This window comes from Tachyglossus aculeatus, unplaced genomic scaffold (genome assembly GCF_015852505.1).
Source record: "Tachyglossus aculeatus isolate mTacAcu1 unplaced genomic scaffold, mTacAcu1.pri scaffold_101_arrow_ctg1, whole genome shotgun sequence".
In the NCBI taxonomy this organism is placed as follows: Eukaryota; Metazoa; Chordata; class Mammalia; order Monotremata; family Tachyglossidae; genus Tachyglossus; species Tachyglossus aculeatus.
Genome location: NW_024044842.1, coordinates 632,663 through 647,701, shown reverse-complemented (window position 1 = coordinate 647,701; position 15,039 = coordinate 632,663). Strand labels below are relative to the sequence as shown.

The 15,039-nt window shown below is 46.7% G+C and overlaps 1 protein-coding gene across 1 annotated transcript in view; it reads left to right on the top strand.

Moving 5' to 3' along the window:
* The window catches only part of COL11A2 (collagen type XI alpha 2 chain), a gene marked incomplete at its 5' end in the record, with an annotated part of 220,222 nt that overhangs the window by 42,753 nt on the left and 162,430 nt on the right, over positions 1 to 15,039 (top strand). Inside the window, 5 exon segments of the mRNA XM_038742186.1 lie at positions 1,168 to 1,392; positions 9,026 to 9,085; positions 9,844 to 9,885; positions 11,919 to 11,981; positions 12,078 to 12,152. Of these exon segments, the coding sequence (XP_038598114.1) occupies positions 1,168 to 1,392; positions 9,026 to 9,085; positions 9,844 to 9,885; positions 11,919 to 11,981; positions 12,078 to 12,152 (465 nt within the window).

Below are 15,039 nucleotides of genomic sequence, written 5' to 3'. Positions count from 1 at the left end.
TTTTTCGCAGTAAGCGCTTGATCAATACAATTGAATAGATGAATGAATGGATGGATGAAGGAAGGAAGCGCTTAGGACAGCGCTGTTCACGCAGTAAACACTCAATTAATACGAATGAATGAATGAATGAACGAATGAAGCGCTTAGGACAGCGCTCTCTTCTCAGTAAAGCGCTCAGCCAACTCGACTGAATGAATGAAGAGGATCGAATGACTCCTGAGGGCTTAACCAAGGCCGCCATCATGGCGGATGAATGGAGAAATGAACGAAGCGCTTAGGACAGCGCTCTTCTCGCTGTAAGCGCCCTGTCAGAATGGATGAACGAATGAAGCGCTTAGTACAGCCCTCTTTTCTCAGTAAAGCGCTCAGTCAACTCGACTGAATGAAAGAAGAGGATCGAATGACTCCTGAGGGCTTAACCAAGGCCGCCATCATGGCGGGATGGATGACTGGAGAAATGAACGAAGCGCTTAGGACAGCGCTCTTTTCGCTGTAAGCGCTCCATCGGAATGGATGGATGGATGGATGAATGAATGAAGCGCTTAGGACAGCGCTCTCTTCTCAGTAAAGCGCTCAGCCAACTCAACTGAATGAATGAGCGGGATCGAATGACTCCTGAGGGCTTAACCAAGGCCGCCATCATGGCGGATGAATGGAGAAATGAACGCAGCGCTTAGGACAGCACTCTTCTCGCTGTAAGCGCCCAATCTGAATGGATGAATGAATGAATGAAGCGCTTAGGACAGCGCTCTCTTCTCAGTAAAGCGCTCAGCCAACTCGACTGAATGAATGAAGAGGATCGAATGACTCCTGAGGGCTTAACCAAGGCCGCCATCATGGCGGATGAATGGAGAAATGAACGCAGCGCTTAGGACAGCGCTCTTCTCGCTGTAAGCGCCCTGTCAGAATGGATGAACGAATGAAGCGCTTAGTACAGCCCTCTTTTCTCAGTAAAGCGCTCAGCCAACTCGACTGAATGAATGAGCAGGATCGAATGACTCCTTAACCAAGGCCGCCATCATGGCGGGAAGGGAGACCGGAAGTGGGGGTCTCTTTATCCTTCAGTCGCATTTACTGAGCGCCTACCGCTTGCACCGTACTGAGCGCTGGCACTGTAGTAAGCGCCTCCGTCCCGGTTCCCAAGGCGCCCCTTTCCGGCCCCCCCAGGGCGACGTGGAGGTGCTCCAAGTGGTCCCGGGCCCTCGGGCGGCCTTGGATTTCTGTCAGCGATGGAGGCCTCACTGTGCCGCTTCCGGCCGGAAGGCCCGGGCCCTCGACGCCCCCAAGACGACCCCCAAGACGACCCCCAAGAAGACCCCCAAGACGACCCCCAAGTCGACCCCCGCCGCCCGCCGCGACCGTCCTCAGAGCCAGGAGCCCGCCAGGCCGCGGGTCAGTGGCCGCCTCCCGCCCCCCATCTTGGGACCCCCCTCATCCTTCCCAGAATAATCATCATCATAATAATGGCATTAATTAAGCGCTTACTATGTGCAGAGCGCTGTTCTAAGCGCTGGGGAGGTTACAGGGTGATCAGGTTGTCATAATAATGGCATTGATTAAACGCTTACTATGTGCAGAGTGCTGTTCTAAGCGCTGGGGAGGTTGCAGGGTGATCAGGTTGTGATAATAATCATAATGATGGCATTTATTAAGCACTTATTAGTAATAATAATGGCACTTATTAAATGCTTACTATGTGCAGAGCGCTGTTCTAAGCGCTGGGGAGGTTGCAGGGTGATCAGGTTGTGATAATAATCATAATGATGGCATTTATTAAGCACTTACTAGTAATAATAATGGCAATTATTAAACGCTTACTATGTGCAGAGCACTGTTCTAAGCGCTGGGGAGGTTACAGGGTGATCAGGTTGTGATAATAATCATAATGATGGCATTTATTAAGCGCTTACTATGTGCACAGCACTGTTCTAAGCGCTGGGGAGGTTAAAGGGTGATCAGGTTGTGACAATAATCATAATAATGGCATTTATTGAACGCTTACTATGTGCAGAGCGCTGTTTTAAGCGCTGGGGAGGTTACAGGGTGATCAGGTTGTCATAATAATGGCATTTATTAAATGCTTACTATGTGCAGAGCGCTGTTCTAAGCGCTGGGGAGGTTGCAGGGTGATCAGGTTGTGATAATAATCATAATGATGGCATTTATTAAGCACTTATTAGTAATAATAATGGCACTTATTAAATGCTTACTATGTGCAGAGCGCTGTTCTAAGCGCTGGGGAGGTTGCAGGGTGATCAGGTTGTGATAATAATCATAATGATGGCATTTATTAAGCACTTACTAGTAATAATAATGGCAATTATTAAACGCTTACTATGTGCAGAGCACTGTTCTAAGCGCTGGGGAGGTTACAGGGTGATCAGGTTGTGATAATAATGGCATTTATTAAACGCTTACAACACTGTTTTAACCGCTGGGAAGGTTACAGGGTGATCAGGTTGTGATAATAATCATAATGATGACATTTATTAGGCACTTATTAGTAATAATAATGGCACTTATTAAATGCTTACTATGTGCAGAGCGCTGTTCTAAGCGCTGGGGAGGTTGCAGGGTGATCCGGTTGTGATAATAATCATAATGATGGCATGTATTAAGCACTTACTAGTAATAATAATGGCATTTATTAAACGCTTACTATGTGCAGAGCGCTGTTCTAAGCGCTGGGGAGGTTACAGGGTGATCAGGTTGTGATAATAATGGCATTTATTAAACACTTACAACACTGTTTTAAGCGCTGGGAAGGTTACAGGGTGATCAGGTTGTGATAATAATCATAATGATGGCATTTATTAAGCAGTTACTAGTAATAATAATGGTGGCATTTATTAAGCGCTTACTATGTGCAGAGAACTGTTCTAAGCGCTGGGGAGGTTACAGGGTGATCAGGTTGTGATAATAATCATAATAATGGCATTTATTAAGCGCTTACTAGTAATAATAATGACATTTATTAGACGCTTACTATATGCAGAGAACTGTTCTAAGCACTGGGGAGGTTACAGGGTGATCAGGTTGTGATAATAATCATAATGATGGCATTTATTAAGCACTTACTAGTTATAATAATGGCATTTATTAAACGCTTACCATGTGCAGAGCACTGTTCTAAGCACTGGCATGGTGATCAGGTTGTGATAATAATAATAATAATGATGGCATTTATTAAGCGCTTACTATGTGCAGAGCACTGTTCTAAGCGCTGGGGAGGTTACATAGTGATCAGGTTGTAATAACAGTAATAATAATGATGGCATTTATTAAGCGCTTACTATGTGCACAGCACTGTTCAAAGCGCTGGGGAGGTTACAGGGTGATCAGGTTGTCATAATAATGGCATTTATTAAACGCTTACTATGTGCAGAGCGCTGTTCTAAGCGCTGGGGAGGTTACAGGGTGATCAGGTTGTAATAATAATGGCATTTATTAAACGCTTACTATGTGCAGAGCGCTGTTCTAAGCGCTGGGGAGGTATCAGGTTGTAATAATAATGGCATGTATTAAGCGGTTACTATGTTCAGAGCGCTGTTCTAAGCGCTGGGGAGGTTACAGGGTGATCAGGTTGTGATAATAATGGCATTTATTAAACGCTTAAAACACTGTTCTAAGCGCTGGGGAGGTTGCATGGTGATCCGGTTGTGATAATAATCATAATGATGGCATGTATTAAGCACTTACTAGTAATAATAATGGCATTTATTAAACGCTTACTATGTGCAGAGCGCTGTTCTAAGCGCTGGGGAGGTTACAGGGTGATCAGGTTGTGATAATAATGGCATTTATTAAACGCTTAAAACACTGTTTTAAGCGCTGGGAAGGTTACAGGGTGATCAGGTTGTGATAATAATCATAATGATGGCATTTATTAAGCACTTACTAGTAATAATAATGGCATTTATTAAACGCTTACTATGTGCAGAGCGCTGTTCTAAGCGCTGGGGAGGTTACAGGGTGATCAGGTTGTGATAATAATGGCATTTATTAAACGCTTACAACACTGTTTTAAGCGCTGGGAAGGTTACAGGGTGATCCGGTTGTGATAATAATCATAATGATGGCATGTATTAAGCACTTACTAGTAATAATAATGGCATTTATTAAACGCTTACTATGTGCAGAGCGCTGTTCTAAGCGCTGGGGAGGTTACAGGGTGATCAGGTTGTGATAATAATGGCATTTATTAAACGCTTAAAACACTGTTTTAAGCGCTGGGAAGGTTACAGGGTGATCAGGTTGTGATAATAATCATAATGATGGCATGTATTAAGCACTTACTAGTAATAATAATGGCATTTATTAAACGCTTACTATGTGCAGAGCGCTGTTCTAAGCGCTGGGGAGGTTACAGGGTGATCAGGTTGTGATAATAATGGCATTTATTAAACGCTTAAAACACTGTTTTAAGCGCTGGGAAGGTTACAGGGTGATCAGGTTGTGATAATAATCATAATGATGGCATTTATTAAGCACTTACTAGTAATAATAATGGCATTTATTAAACGCTTACTATGTGCAGAGCGCTGTTCTAAGCGCTGGGGAGGTTACAGGGTGATCAGGTTGTGATAATAATAATAATAATGGCATTTATTAAATGCTTACTATGTGCAAAGCACTGTTCTAAGCGCTGGGGAGGTTACAGGGTGATCAGGTTGTAATAATAATGGCATTTATTAAACGCTTACTATGTGCAGAGCGCTGTTCTAAGCGCTGGGGAGGTTACAGGGTGATCAGGTTGTGGTAATAATAATAATAATGACATTTATTAAGCGCCTACTAGTAATAATAATGACATTTATTAAACGCTTACTATGTGCAGAGCGCTGTTCTAAGCGCTGGGGAGGTTACAGGGTGATCAGGTTGTGATAATAATAATAATGATGGCATTTATTAAGCAGTTGCTAGTAATAATAATGATGGCATTTATTAAGCGCTTACTATGTGCAGAGCACTGTTCTAAGCGCTGGGGAGGTTGCATGGTGATCCGGTTGTGATAATAATCATAATGATGGCATGTATTAAGCACTTACTAGTAATAATAATGGCATTTATTAAACGCTTACTATGTGCAGAGCGCTGTTCTAAGCGCTGGGGAGGTTACAGGGTGATCAGGTTGTGATAATAATGGCATTTATTAAACGCTTACAACACTGTTTTAAGCGCTGGGAAGGTTACAGGGTGATCAGGTTGTGATAATAATCATAATGATGGCATTTATTAAGCACTTACTAGTAATAATAATGGCATTTATTAAACGCTTACTATGTGCAGAGCACTGTTCTAAGCGCTGGGGAGGTTACAGGGTGATCAGGTTGTGATAATAATGGCATTTATTAAACGCTTAAAACACTGTTTTAAGCGCTGGGAAGGTTACAGGGTGATCAGGTTGTGATAATAATCATAAGGATGGCATGTATTAAGCACTTACTAGTAATAATAATGGCATTTATTAAACGCTTACTATGTGCAGAGCGCTGTTCTAAGCGCTGGGGAGGTTACAGGGTGATCAGGTTGTGATAATAATGGCATTTATTAAACGCTTAAAACACTGTTTTAAGCGCTGGGAAGGTTACAGGGTGATCCGGTTGTGATAATAATCATAATGATGGCATGTATTAAGCACTTACTAGTAATAATAATGGCACTTATTAAACGCTTACTATGTGCAGAGCACTGTTCTAAGCGCTGGGGAGGTTACAGGGTGATCAGGTTGTGATAATAATGGCATTTATTAAATGCTTAAAACACTGTTTTAAGCGCTGGGAAGGTTACAGGGTGATCAGGTTGTGATAATAATCATAATGATGGCATGTATTAAGCACTTACTAGTAATAATAATGGCATTTATTAAACGCTTACTATGTGCAGAGCGCTGTTCTAAGCGCTGGGGAGGTTACAGGGTGATCAGGTTGTGATAATAATGGCATTTATTAAACGCTTAAAACACTGTTTTAAGCGCTGGGAAGGTTACAGGGTGATCAGGTTGTGATAATAATCATAATGATGGCATGTATTAAGCACTTACTAGTAATAATAATGGCATTTATTAAACGCTTACTATGTGCAGAGCGCTGTTCTAAGCGCTGGGGAGGTTACAGGGTGATCAGGTTGTGATAATAATGGCATTTATTAAACGCTTACGACACTGTTTTAAGCGCTGGGAAGGTTACAGGGTGATCCGGTTGTGATAATAATCATAATGATGGCATGTATTAAGCACTTACTAGTAATAATAATGGCATTTATTAAACGCTTACTATGTGCAGAGCGCTGTTCTAAGCGCTGGGGAGGTTACAGGGTGATCAGGTTGTGATAATAATGGCATTTATTAAACGCTTAAAACACTGTTCTAAGCGCTGGGGAGGTTGCAGGGTGATCCGGTTGTGATAATAATCATAATGATGGCATGTATTAAGCACTTACTAGTAATAATAATGGCATTTATTAAACGCTTACTATGTGCAGAGCGCTGTTCTAAGCGCTGGGGAGGTTACAGGGTGATCAGGTTGTGATAATAATGGCATTTATTAAACGCTTACAACACTGTTTTAAGCGCTGGGAAGGTTACAGGGTGATCAGGTTGTGATAATAATCATAATGATGGCATTTATTAAGCACTTACTAGTAATAATAATGGCATTTATTAAACGCTTACTATGTGCAGAGCACTGTTCTAAGCGCTGGGGAGGTTACAGGGTGATCAGGTTGTGATAATAATAATAATAATGGCATTTATTAAATGCTTACTATGTGCAAAGCACTGTTCTAAGCGCTGGGGAGGTTACAGGGTGATCAGGTTGTAATAATAATGGCATTTATTAAACGCTTACTATGTGCAGAGCGCTGTTCTAAGCGCTGGGGAGGTTACAGGGTGATCAGGTTGTGGTAATAATAATAATAATGACATTTATTAAGCGCTTACTAGTAATAATAATGACATTTATTAAACGCTTACTATGTGCAGAGCGCTGTTCTAAGCGCTGGGGAGGTTACATAGTGATCAGGTTGTAATAATAGTAATAATAATGATGGCATTTATTAAGCGCTTACTATGTGCACAGCACTGTTCAAAGCGCTGGGGAGGTTACAGGGTGATCAGGTTGTCATAATAATGGCATTTATTAAACGCTTACTATGTGCAGAGCGCTGTGCTAAGCACTGGGGAGGTTACAGGGTGATCAGGTTGTAATAATAATGGCATTTATTAAACGCTTACTATGTGCAGAGCGCTGTTCTAAGTGCTTGCGAGGTTGCATGGGTGATCAGGTTGTGATAATATAATAATAATGATGGCATTTATTAAGCGCTTACTATGTGCAGAGCACTGTTCGAAGCGCTGGGGAGGTTTCAGGGTGATCAGTTGTGATAATAATAATAATGATGATGATGGCATTTATTAAATGCTTACTATGTGCACAGCACTGTTCTAAGCGCTGGGGAGGTTACAGGGTGATCAGGTTGTGATAATGATCATGATGATGGCATTTATTAAGCGCTTACTATGTGCACAGCACTGTTCTAAGCGCTGGGGAGGTTAAAGGGTGATCTGGTTGTGATAATAATAATAATAATGATGGCATTTATTAAGCGCTTACGATGTGCACAGCGCTGTTCTAAGCGCTGGGGAGGTTACAGGGTGATGGGGTTGTCCCCCGGGGGGCTCACGGTCTTCACCCCCATTTTCCAGATGAGGGAACTTTGAGGGGGGCTGAGGGAGAGCTGAGGGGTTGAGAGAGATCTCTGATGGGGCTGAGAGATCTCTGAGGGAGAGCTGGGGGTGGAGAGAGATCTCTGAGGGGGCTGAGGGAGATCTCTGAGAGATGGAGAGAGATCTCTGGGGGATGGAGAGAGATCTCTGAGGAGGCTGAGAGAGAGCTGGGGTGGTGAGAGAGATCTCTGAGGGGGCTGAGAGAGATCTCTGAGGGGGCTGAGGGAGAGCTCTGAGGGATGGAGAGAGATCTCTGGGGGATGGAGAGAGATCTCTGAGGGAGAGCTGAAAGAGAGCTGGGGTGGAGAGAGAGATCTCTGAGGGGGCTGAGAGAGATCTCTGAGGAGGGCTGAGGGAGAGCTGGGGGCTGAGAGAGATCTCTGAGGGGTGGAGAGAGATCTCTGAGGGATGGAGAGAGATCTCTGAGGGAGAGCTGGGTGTGGAGAGATCTCTGAGGGGCTGAGGGAGATCTCTGAGGGGGTTAGGGAGAGATGGGTTTGAGAGATCTCTGATGGGGGCTGAGAGATCTCTGAGGGAGAGCTGGGGGGTGGAGAGAGATCTCTGAGGGGGTCGAGGGATATTCATTCATTCATTCACTCATTCAATCGTATTTATTGAGCGATCTCTGAGGGGGGTTGAGAGAGATCTCTGAGAAGGGTTGAGAGAGATCTCTGAGGGGGGCTGAGAGAGAGCTGGGGGTTGAGAGAGATCTCTGAGGGGTGGAGAGAGATCTCTGAGGGAGATCTCTGAGGGATGGAGAGAGATCTCTGAGGGAGAGCTGGGGGTGGAGAGAGAGATCTCTGAGGGGGCTGAGAGAGATCTCTGAGGAGGGCTGAGGGAGAACTGGGGGCTGAGAGAGATCTCTGAGGGGTGGAGAGAGAGATCTCTGAGGGAGAGCTGGGGGGCTGAGAGATCTCTGAGGGGGCTGAGAGACCGCTGGGGGGTTGACAGAGATCTCTGAGGGATGGAGAGAGATCTCTGAGGGAGAACTGGGAGTGGAGAGAGATCTCTGAGGGGGGCTGAGGGAGATCTCTGAGGAGGCTGAGAGAGAGCTGGGGATTGAGAGAGATCTCTGAGGGGTGGAGAGAGATCTCTGAGGGGGCCGAGGGAGATTCATTCATTCATTCATTCAATCATATTTATTGAGCGATCTCTGAGGGGGGTTGAGAGAGATCTCTGAGGGGGGTTGAGAGAGATCTCTGAGGGGGGCTGAGGGAGATCTGGGGGGGTCTCTCCCGGGTGGGGGTGGGGGAGGGGGGGGTCTGGCGGGCGGGAGGCTACTTATGTATCTCCCCCCAGGTCGTCCGCGGTCCCCGAGGCTACAAGGGCGAGAAAGGTGACCCCGCCGTGCTGGAACCCGTGAGTGACCTCTGACCCCGCCGCGACCCCGGCCCTTCTGTCCCTAAGCGGGGAGGGGGAGGGTGGACGGGGCGGGCTGGGGGAGCGGTGACCTCTGACCCCACCGTGACCCCCACCCTGAACCCGGATGTGGGGTGGAGGAGCGGTGACCTCTGACCCCACCGTGACCCCCACCCTGAACTCAGATGTGGGATGGAGGAGCGGTGACCTCTGACCCCACCACGACCCCCCCCCATTGAACCCAGATGTGAGGAGGGTGGGATGGAGGAGCGGTGACCTCTGACCCTGCCATGACCCCCCACCCTGAACCCAGATGTGGGGTGGAGGAGCGGTGACCTCTGACCCCACCGTGACCCCTCCCCCCCTGAACCCAGATGTGGGATGGAGGAGCGGTGACCTCTGACCCCACCGTGACCCCCCACCCTGAACCCAGATGTGGGCTGGAGGAGCGGTGACCTCTGACCCCACCGCGACCCCCCCCCACCCTGAACCCAGATGTGGGGAGGGTGGGCTGGAGGAGCGGTGACCTCTGACCCCGCCGTGACCCCGACCCCTTCTGTCCCTGGATTTAGGGAGGGTGAATGGGTGGGGGAAGGAAAGCGCCCAGTCCAGTGCTCCGGCGCACGGGGAGCGCTCAGTCAATAGCACCGAATGAATGAGAGCGGGAGCCGGTGGGGGTCACGGGGCGGGGGGGGTGGGGGGCCCGAGTTGGGGGCGGCCTGCAGGGGCACGGTGACCTTTGACCTCTCCCCCCACAGGGCATGCTCGTCGAGGGCCCGCCCGGGCCTGAAGGTCCTGCCGTAAGTGGCCGCCGCCTTTTCTCCCCCGTCCTCTTCCTCCCTCTCCTTCCTCCTCCTCCTTCCTCTTCTTCCTCCTCCTCTTCCTCTCCCTCCTCCTCCTCCTCTTCCTCCTCCTCTTCTTCCCCCTCCTCTTCCTCCTCCTCCTTTATCCTCTTCCTCCTCCTTTTCTTCCTCCTCCTTTCTCCTCTTCCTCCTCCTCCTCCTCCATTTCTTCCCCCTCCTCTTCGCCCTCCTCTTCCTCCTCCTCCTCTTCCCCCTCCTCTTCTTCCCCCTCCTCCTCCTCTTCCCCCTCCTCTTCCTCCTCCTCCTCCCTCCTCTTCCTCCTCCTCTTCCTCCTTCTCCCTCCTCCTCTTCCCCCTCCTCTTCCTCTTCCCCTCCTCTTCCTCCTCTTCCCCTCCTCTTCCCCCTCCTCTTCCTCTTCCCCTCCTCTTCCTCCTCTTCCCCTCCTCTTCCTCCTCTTCCTCCTCCTCCTTTTCTTCCCACTCCTCTTCCTCCTCCTCCTTTCTCCTCTTCATCCTCCCCTTCTTCCTCCTTTTCTTCCCCCTCCTCTTCCTCCTTCTCTTTCTCCTTTTCTTCCCCCTCCTCTTCCTCCTTCTCTTCCTCCTTTTCTTCCCCCTCCTCTTCCTCCTTCTCTTCCTCCTTTTCTTCCCCCTCCTCTTCCTCCTTCTCTTCTTCCTCCTCTTCCCCTCCTCTTCCTCCTCCTCCTCCTTCCTCCTCTTCCTCCTCCTCCTCCTTCCTCCTCTTCCTCCTCCTCTTCCTCCTTCTCCCTCCTCCTCTTCCCTCTTCCCCTCCTCTTCCTCCTCCTCCTTTTCTTCCCACTCCTCTTCCTACTCCTCCTTTCTCCTCTTCATCCTCCCCCTTCTTCCTCCTTTTCTTCCCCCTCCTCTTCCTCCTTCTCTTCCTCCTTTTCTTCCCCCTCCTCTTCCTCCTTCTCTTCCTCCTTTTCTTCCCCCTCCTCTTCCTCCTTCTCTTCCTCCTCTTCTCCCCCCTCCCCTTCCTCCTCCTCCTTTCTCCTCTTCCTCCTCCTCCTTTTCTTCCCCCTCCTCTTCCTCCTCCTCCTTTTCTTCCCCCTCCTCTTCCTCCTCCTCCTTCCTCCTCTTCCTCCTCCTCCTTCCTCCTCTTCTTCCTCCTCCTTCCTCCTCTTCTTCCTCCTCCTTCCTCCTCTTCCTCCTCTTCCTCTCCCTGCCACCTCTTCTTCCCCCTTCCCCCTCCTCTTCCTCCCAGTGCTCTGCACACAGTGAGCACTCGATCTGGTTGAATGAATGAATGAATGAATGAATAATCCCATCCCTCCCATACTTCCCCTTCCTTCCCTCTCCAAGTCGGAATTCCCGGCTGATTCAGCGATGGGGTGGGGAGGGGAGAGGAAGTAAGCGCTTAGCCCAGTGCTCTGCACACAGTGAGCGCTCAGTCTGGTTGAATGAATGAATGAATAATCCCATCCCTCCCAAACTTCCCCTCCCTCTCCAAGTCGGAATTCCAGGTCCATCCGGCGATGGGGAGGGGAGGGGAAGTAAGCGCTTAGCCCAGTGCTCTGCACACAGTGAGCGCTCAATCCGGTTGAATGAATGAATGGAAGAATGAATGAATGAATAATCCCATCCCTCCCATACTTCCCCTTCCTTCCCCCTCTAAGTCGGAATTCCAGGCTGATCTGGCTATGGGGAGGGGAGGGGAAGTAAGCGCTTAGCCCAGTGCTCTGCACACAGTGAGCGCTCAGTCTGGTTGAATGAATGAATGAATGAATGAGTGAATGAATTGGGGGGAGGGTCCTTGGTGAGGGGGGGGGGCAGATCTTCCCCTCCTTTTCCCTTCCATCCTCTTTCATTCCGTCGCATTTATTGGGCGCTCAGCGTGTCCTACCGTGCCCTCCCGAGCGCCTAGCACAGCGCCGCGCGCCCGGTGGGCGCCCAACGAGTCAACCAATCGATCGATCGTCTTGACTGAGCGCTTACCGTGTGCAGAGCGCTGTACTAAGCGCTCCGGAGGGACCAGTTGGACCGCCGACCCATTCCGCTTCCCCCCCCAACCAGGGCCCGACGGGACACCCCGGCATCCAGGGAAACCAAGGACCCGTCGGGGACCCCGGGGAGAGGGTAAGGGACGGAGGGAGATTTGGGGGGGCGGAGGGGGGGAGAGGGGAGTGGGGGAGACGACTCCCCCATTCCACCATCTTCACCCCCCCAATCCAGGGCCCGCCAGGCCGGGCCGGACTCCCGGGCTCGGACGGACCCCCCGGACTCCCCGGATCCTCCGTCACCCTCCCGGTGAGTCCGCGGCGGGGGTCGGGGGGCTGGGGGAGACGCCCCCCAAACCCCTGGGGGCGGGGGGGGGCGATTCCGCAGCCGGGATTCGAACCCGGGGCCTCCCCACGCCGAGGCCCGGGCTCTTCCCCGCTAGGCCGCACGCGCTACCCGACTGCCCGAGCCCGCTGTCGGGCAGGGACCGTCCCTCTGGGTCGCCCACTTGGACCTCCCGAGCGCTTAGTACAGTGCTCCGCACACAGGAAGCGCTCAATAAGTACGCGTGAATAAATAATAATAAGGACCGGAAGCCCCACGTGGCGCAACCCGATCACCTCGTCTCTCCCCCACAACAGTTGCTGGGCATTCATTCATTCAGTCAGTCGTATTTATTGAGCGCCTACTGTGTGCGGGGCACTGTACTAAGCGCTTGGGAAGTACGAGGCGGCAACATGGAGAGGCACACAGAGTCAGCGTTTAACAAACACCCTCATTATTATTATCGTTGCATAATTAGCGCCTAACTAGTACCTTAATTATCACTACGACCTAGGTAGCGCTTAACTAGTACCTTAATTATCATCATTACATAGCTAGCTCTTAACTAGTACCTTAATTATTATTATTCCATAGTGCCCAACTAGTACCTTAATGATCATTATTACATAGCTAGCTCTTAACTAGTACCTTAATTATTATTATTCCATGGTGCCTAACTAGTACCTTAATGATCATTTTTACATAGCTAGCTCTTAACTAGTACCTTAATTATTATTGTTCCACGGCGCCTAACTAGTACCTTAATTATCATTATTACATAGTTAGCTCTTAACTAGTATGTTAATTATTATCATTGCATAGTTAGGCCTAACTAGTACCTTAATTAGCTTTATTACATAGTTAGCTCTTAACTAGTACCTTAATTATTGTTATTATGTAGTTAGTGCCTAACTAGTACCTTAATTATTATTCCATAGTTAGTGCCTAGCTAGCACCTTATTTATACTTATAACCTAGTATCTTAATTATTATTATTCTGTAGTGCCTAAATAGTACCTTAATTATCATTATTACATAGTTAGCTCTTAACTAGTACCTTGATTATTGTTATTACATAGTGCCTAACTAGTACCTTAATTATAATTATTACATAGTTAGCACTTAACTAGTACCTTAATTATTATTTCATAGTTAGTGCCTAGCTAGCACCTTATTTATATTTATAACCTAGTACCTTAATTATTATTATTCTGTAGTGCCTAACTAGTACCTTAATTATCATTGTTACATAGTTAGCTCTTAACTAATACCTTAATTATTATTACATAGTGCCTAACTAGTACCTTAGTTATCATTATTACATAGCGCTTTAGTGCCTTAATTATTATTCAATAGTTAGTGCTAACTAGCACCTTATTTATACTTATAACCTAATACCTTAATTATTATTATTCCATAGTGCCTACCTAATACCTTAATTATCATTATTACATAGTTAGCTCTTAACTAGTGCCTTAATTATTATTACATAGTGCCTAATTAGTACCTTAGTCATCATTATTACATAGTTAGCGCTTTAGTGCCTTAATTATTATTCCATAGTTAGTGCTAACTAGCACCTTGTTTATACTTATAACCTAGTAACTTAATTATTATTATTCCATAGTGCCTAACTAGTACCTTAATTATCATTATTACATAGCTCTTAACTAGTACCTTAATTATTATTATTTTAATTATTATTCCATAGTTAGTGCCTAACTAGCACCTTATTTATACTTATAACCTAGTTAGCACATAACTAGTACCTTAAATATTATTATTGCATCCTAAGCGCTTAATTGGTACCGTAATTATTATTGTTGCATAGCAAGCGCTTAACTAGTACCGTAATTATCACTATTGCATTGCAAGCGCTTAACAAGTACCGTAATTATCACTGTTGCATTGCAAGCGCTTAACTAGTACCGTAATTATGATTGTTGCACTGCAAGCGCTTAACTAGTACCGTAATTATTATTGTTGCATAGCAAGCACTTAACTAGTACCGTAATTATCACTATTGCATTGCAAGCGCTTAACAAGTACCGTAATTATTACTGTTGCATTGCAAGCACTTAACTAGTACCGTAATTATGATTGTTGCACTGCAAGCGCTTAGCTAGTACCGTAACTATGATTGTTGTATTGCAAGCGCTTAACTAGTACCGTTATTATTATTATAGTATAGCAAGTGCTTAACTAGTACCGTAATTATCACTATTGCATTGCAAGCGCTTAACAAGTACCGTAATTATCACTGTTGCATTGCAAGAGCTTAACTAGTACCGTAATTATGATTGTTGCACTGCAAGCGCTTAACTAGTACCGTAATTATTATTGTTGCATAGCAAGCGCTTAACTAGTACCGTAATTATCACTATCGCATTGCAAGCGCTTAACAAGTACCGTAATTATTACTGTTGCATTGCAAGCGCTTAACTAGTACCGTAATTATGATTGTTGCACTGCAAGCGCTTAACTAGTACCGTAATTATTATTGTTGCATAGCAAGCGCTTAGCTAGTACCGTAATTATCACTATTGCATTGCAAGCGCTTAACTAGTACCGTAATTATTACTGTCGCGTTGCAGGCGCTTAGCTAGTACCGTAACTATGATTGTTGTATTGCAAGCGCTTAACTAGTACCGTAATTATTATTATAGTATAGCAAGTGCTTAACTAGTACCGTAATTATCACTATTGCATTGCAAGCGCTTAACAAGTACCGTAATTATTACTGTTGCATTGCAAGCGCTTAACTAGTACCGTAATTATGATTGTTGCACTGCAAGCGCTTAACTAGTACCGTAATTATTATTGTTGCATAGCAAGCGCTTAGCTAGTACCGTAATTATCACTATTGCATTGC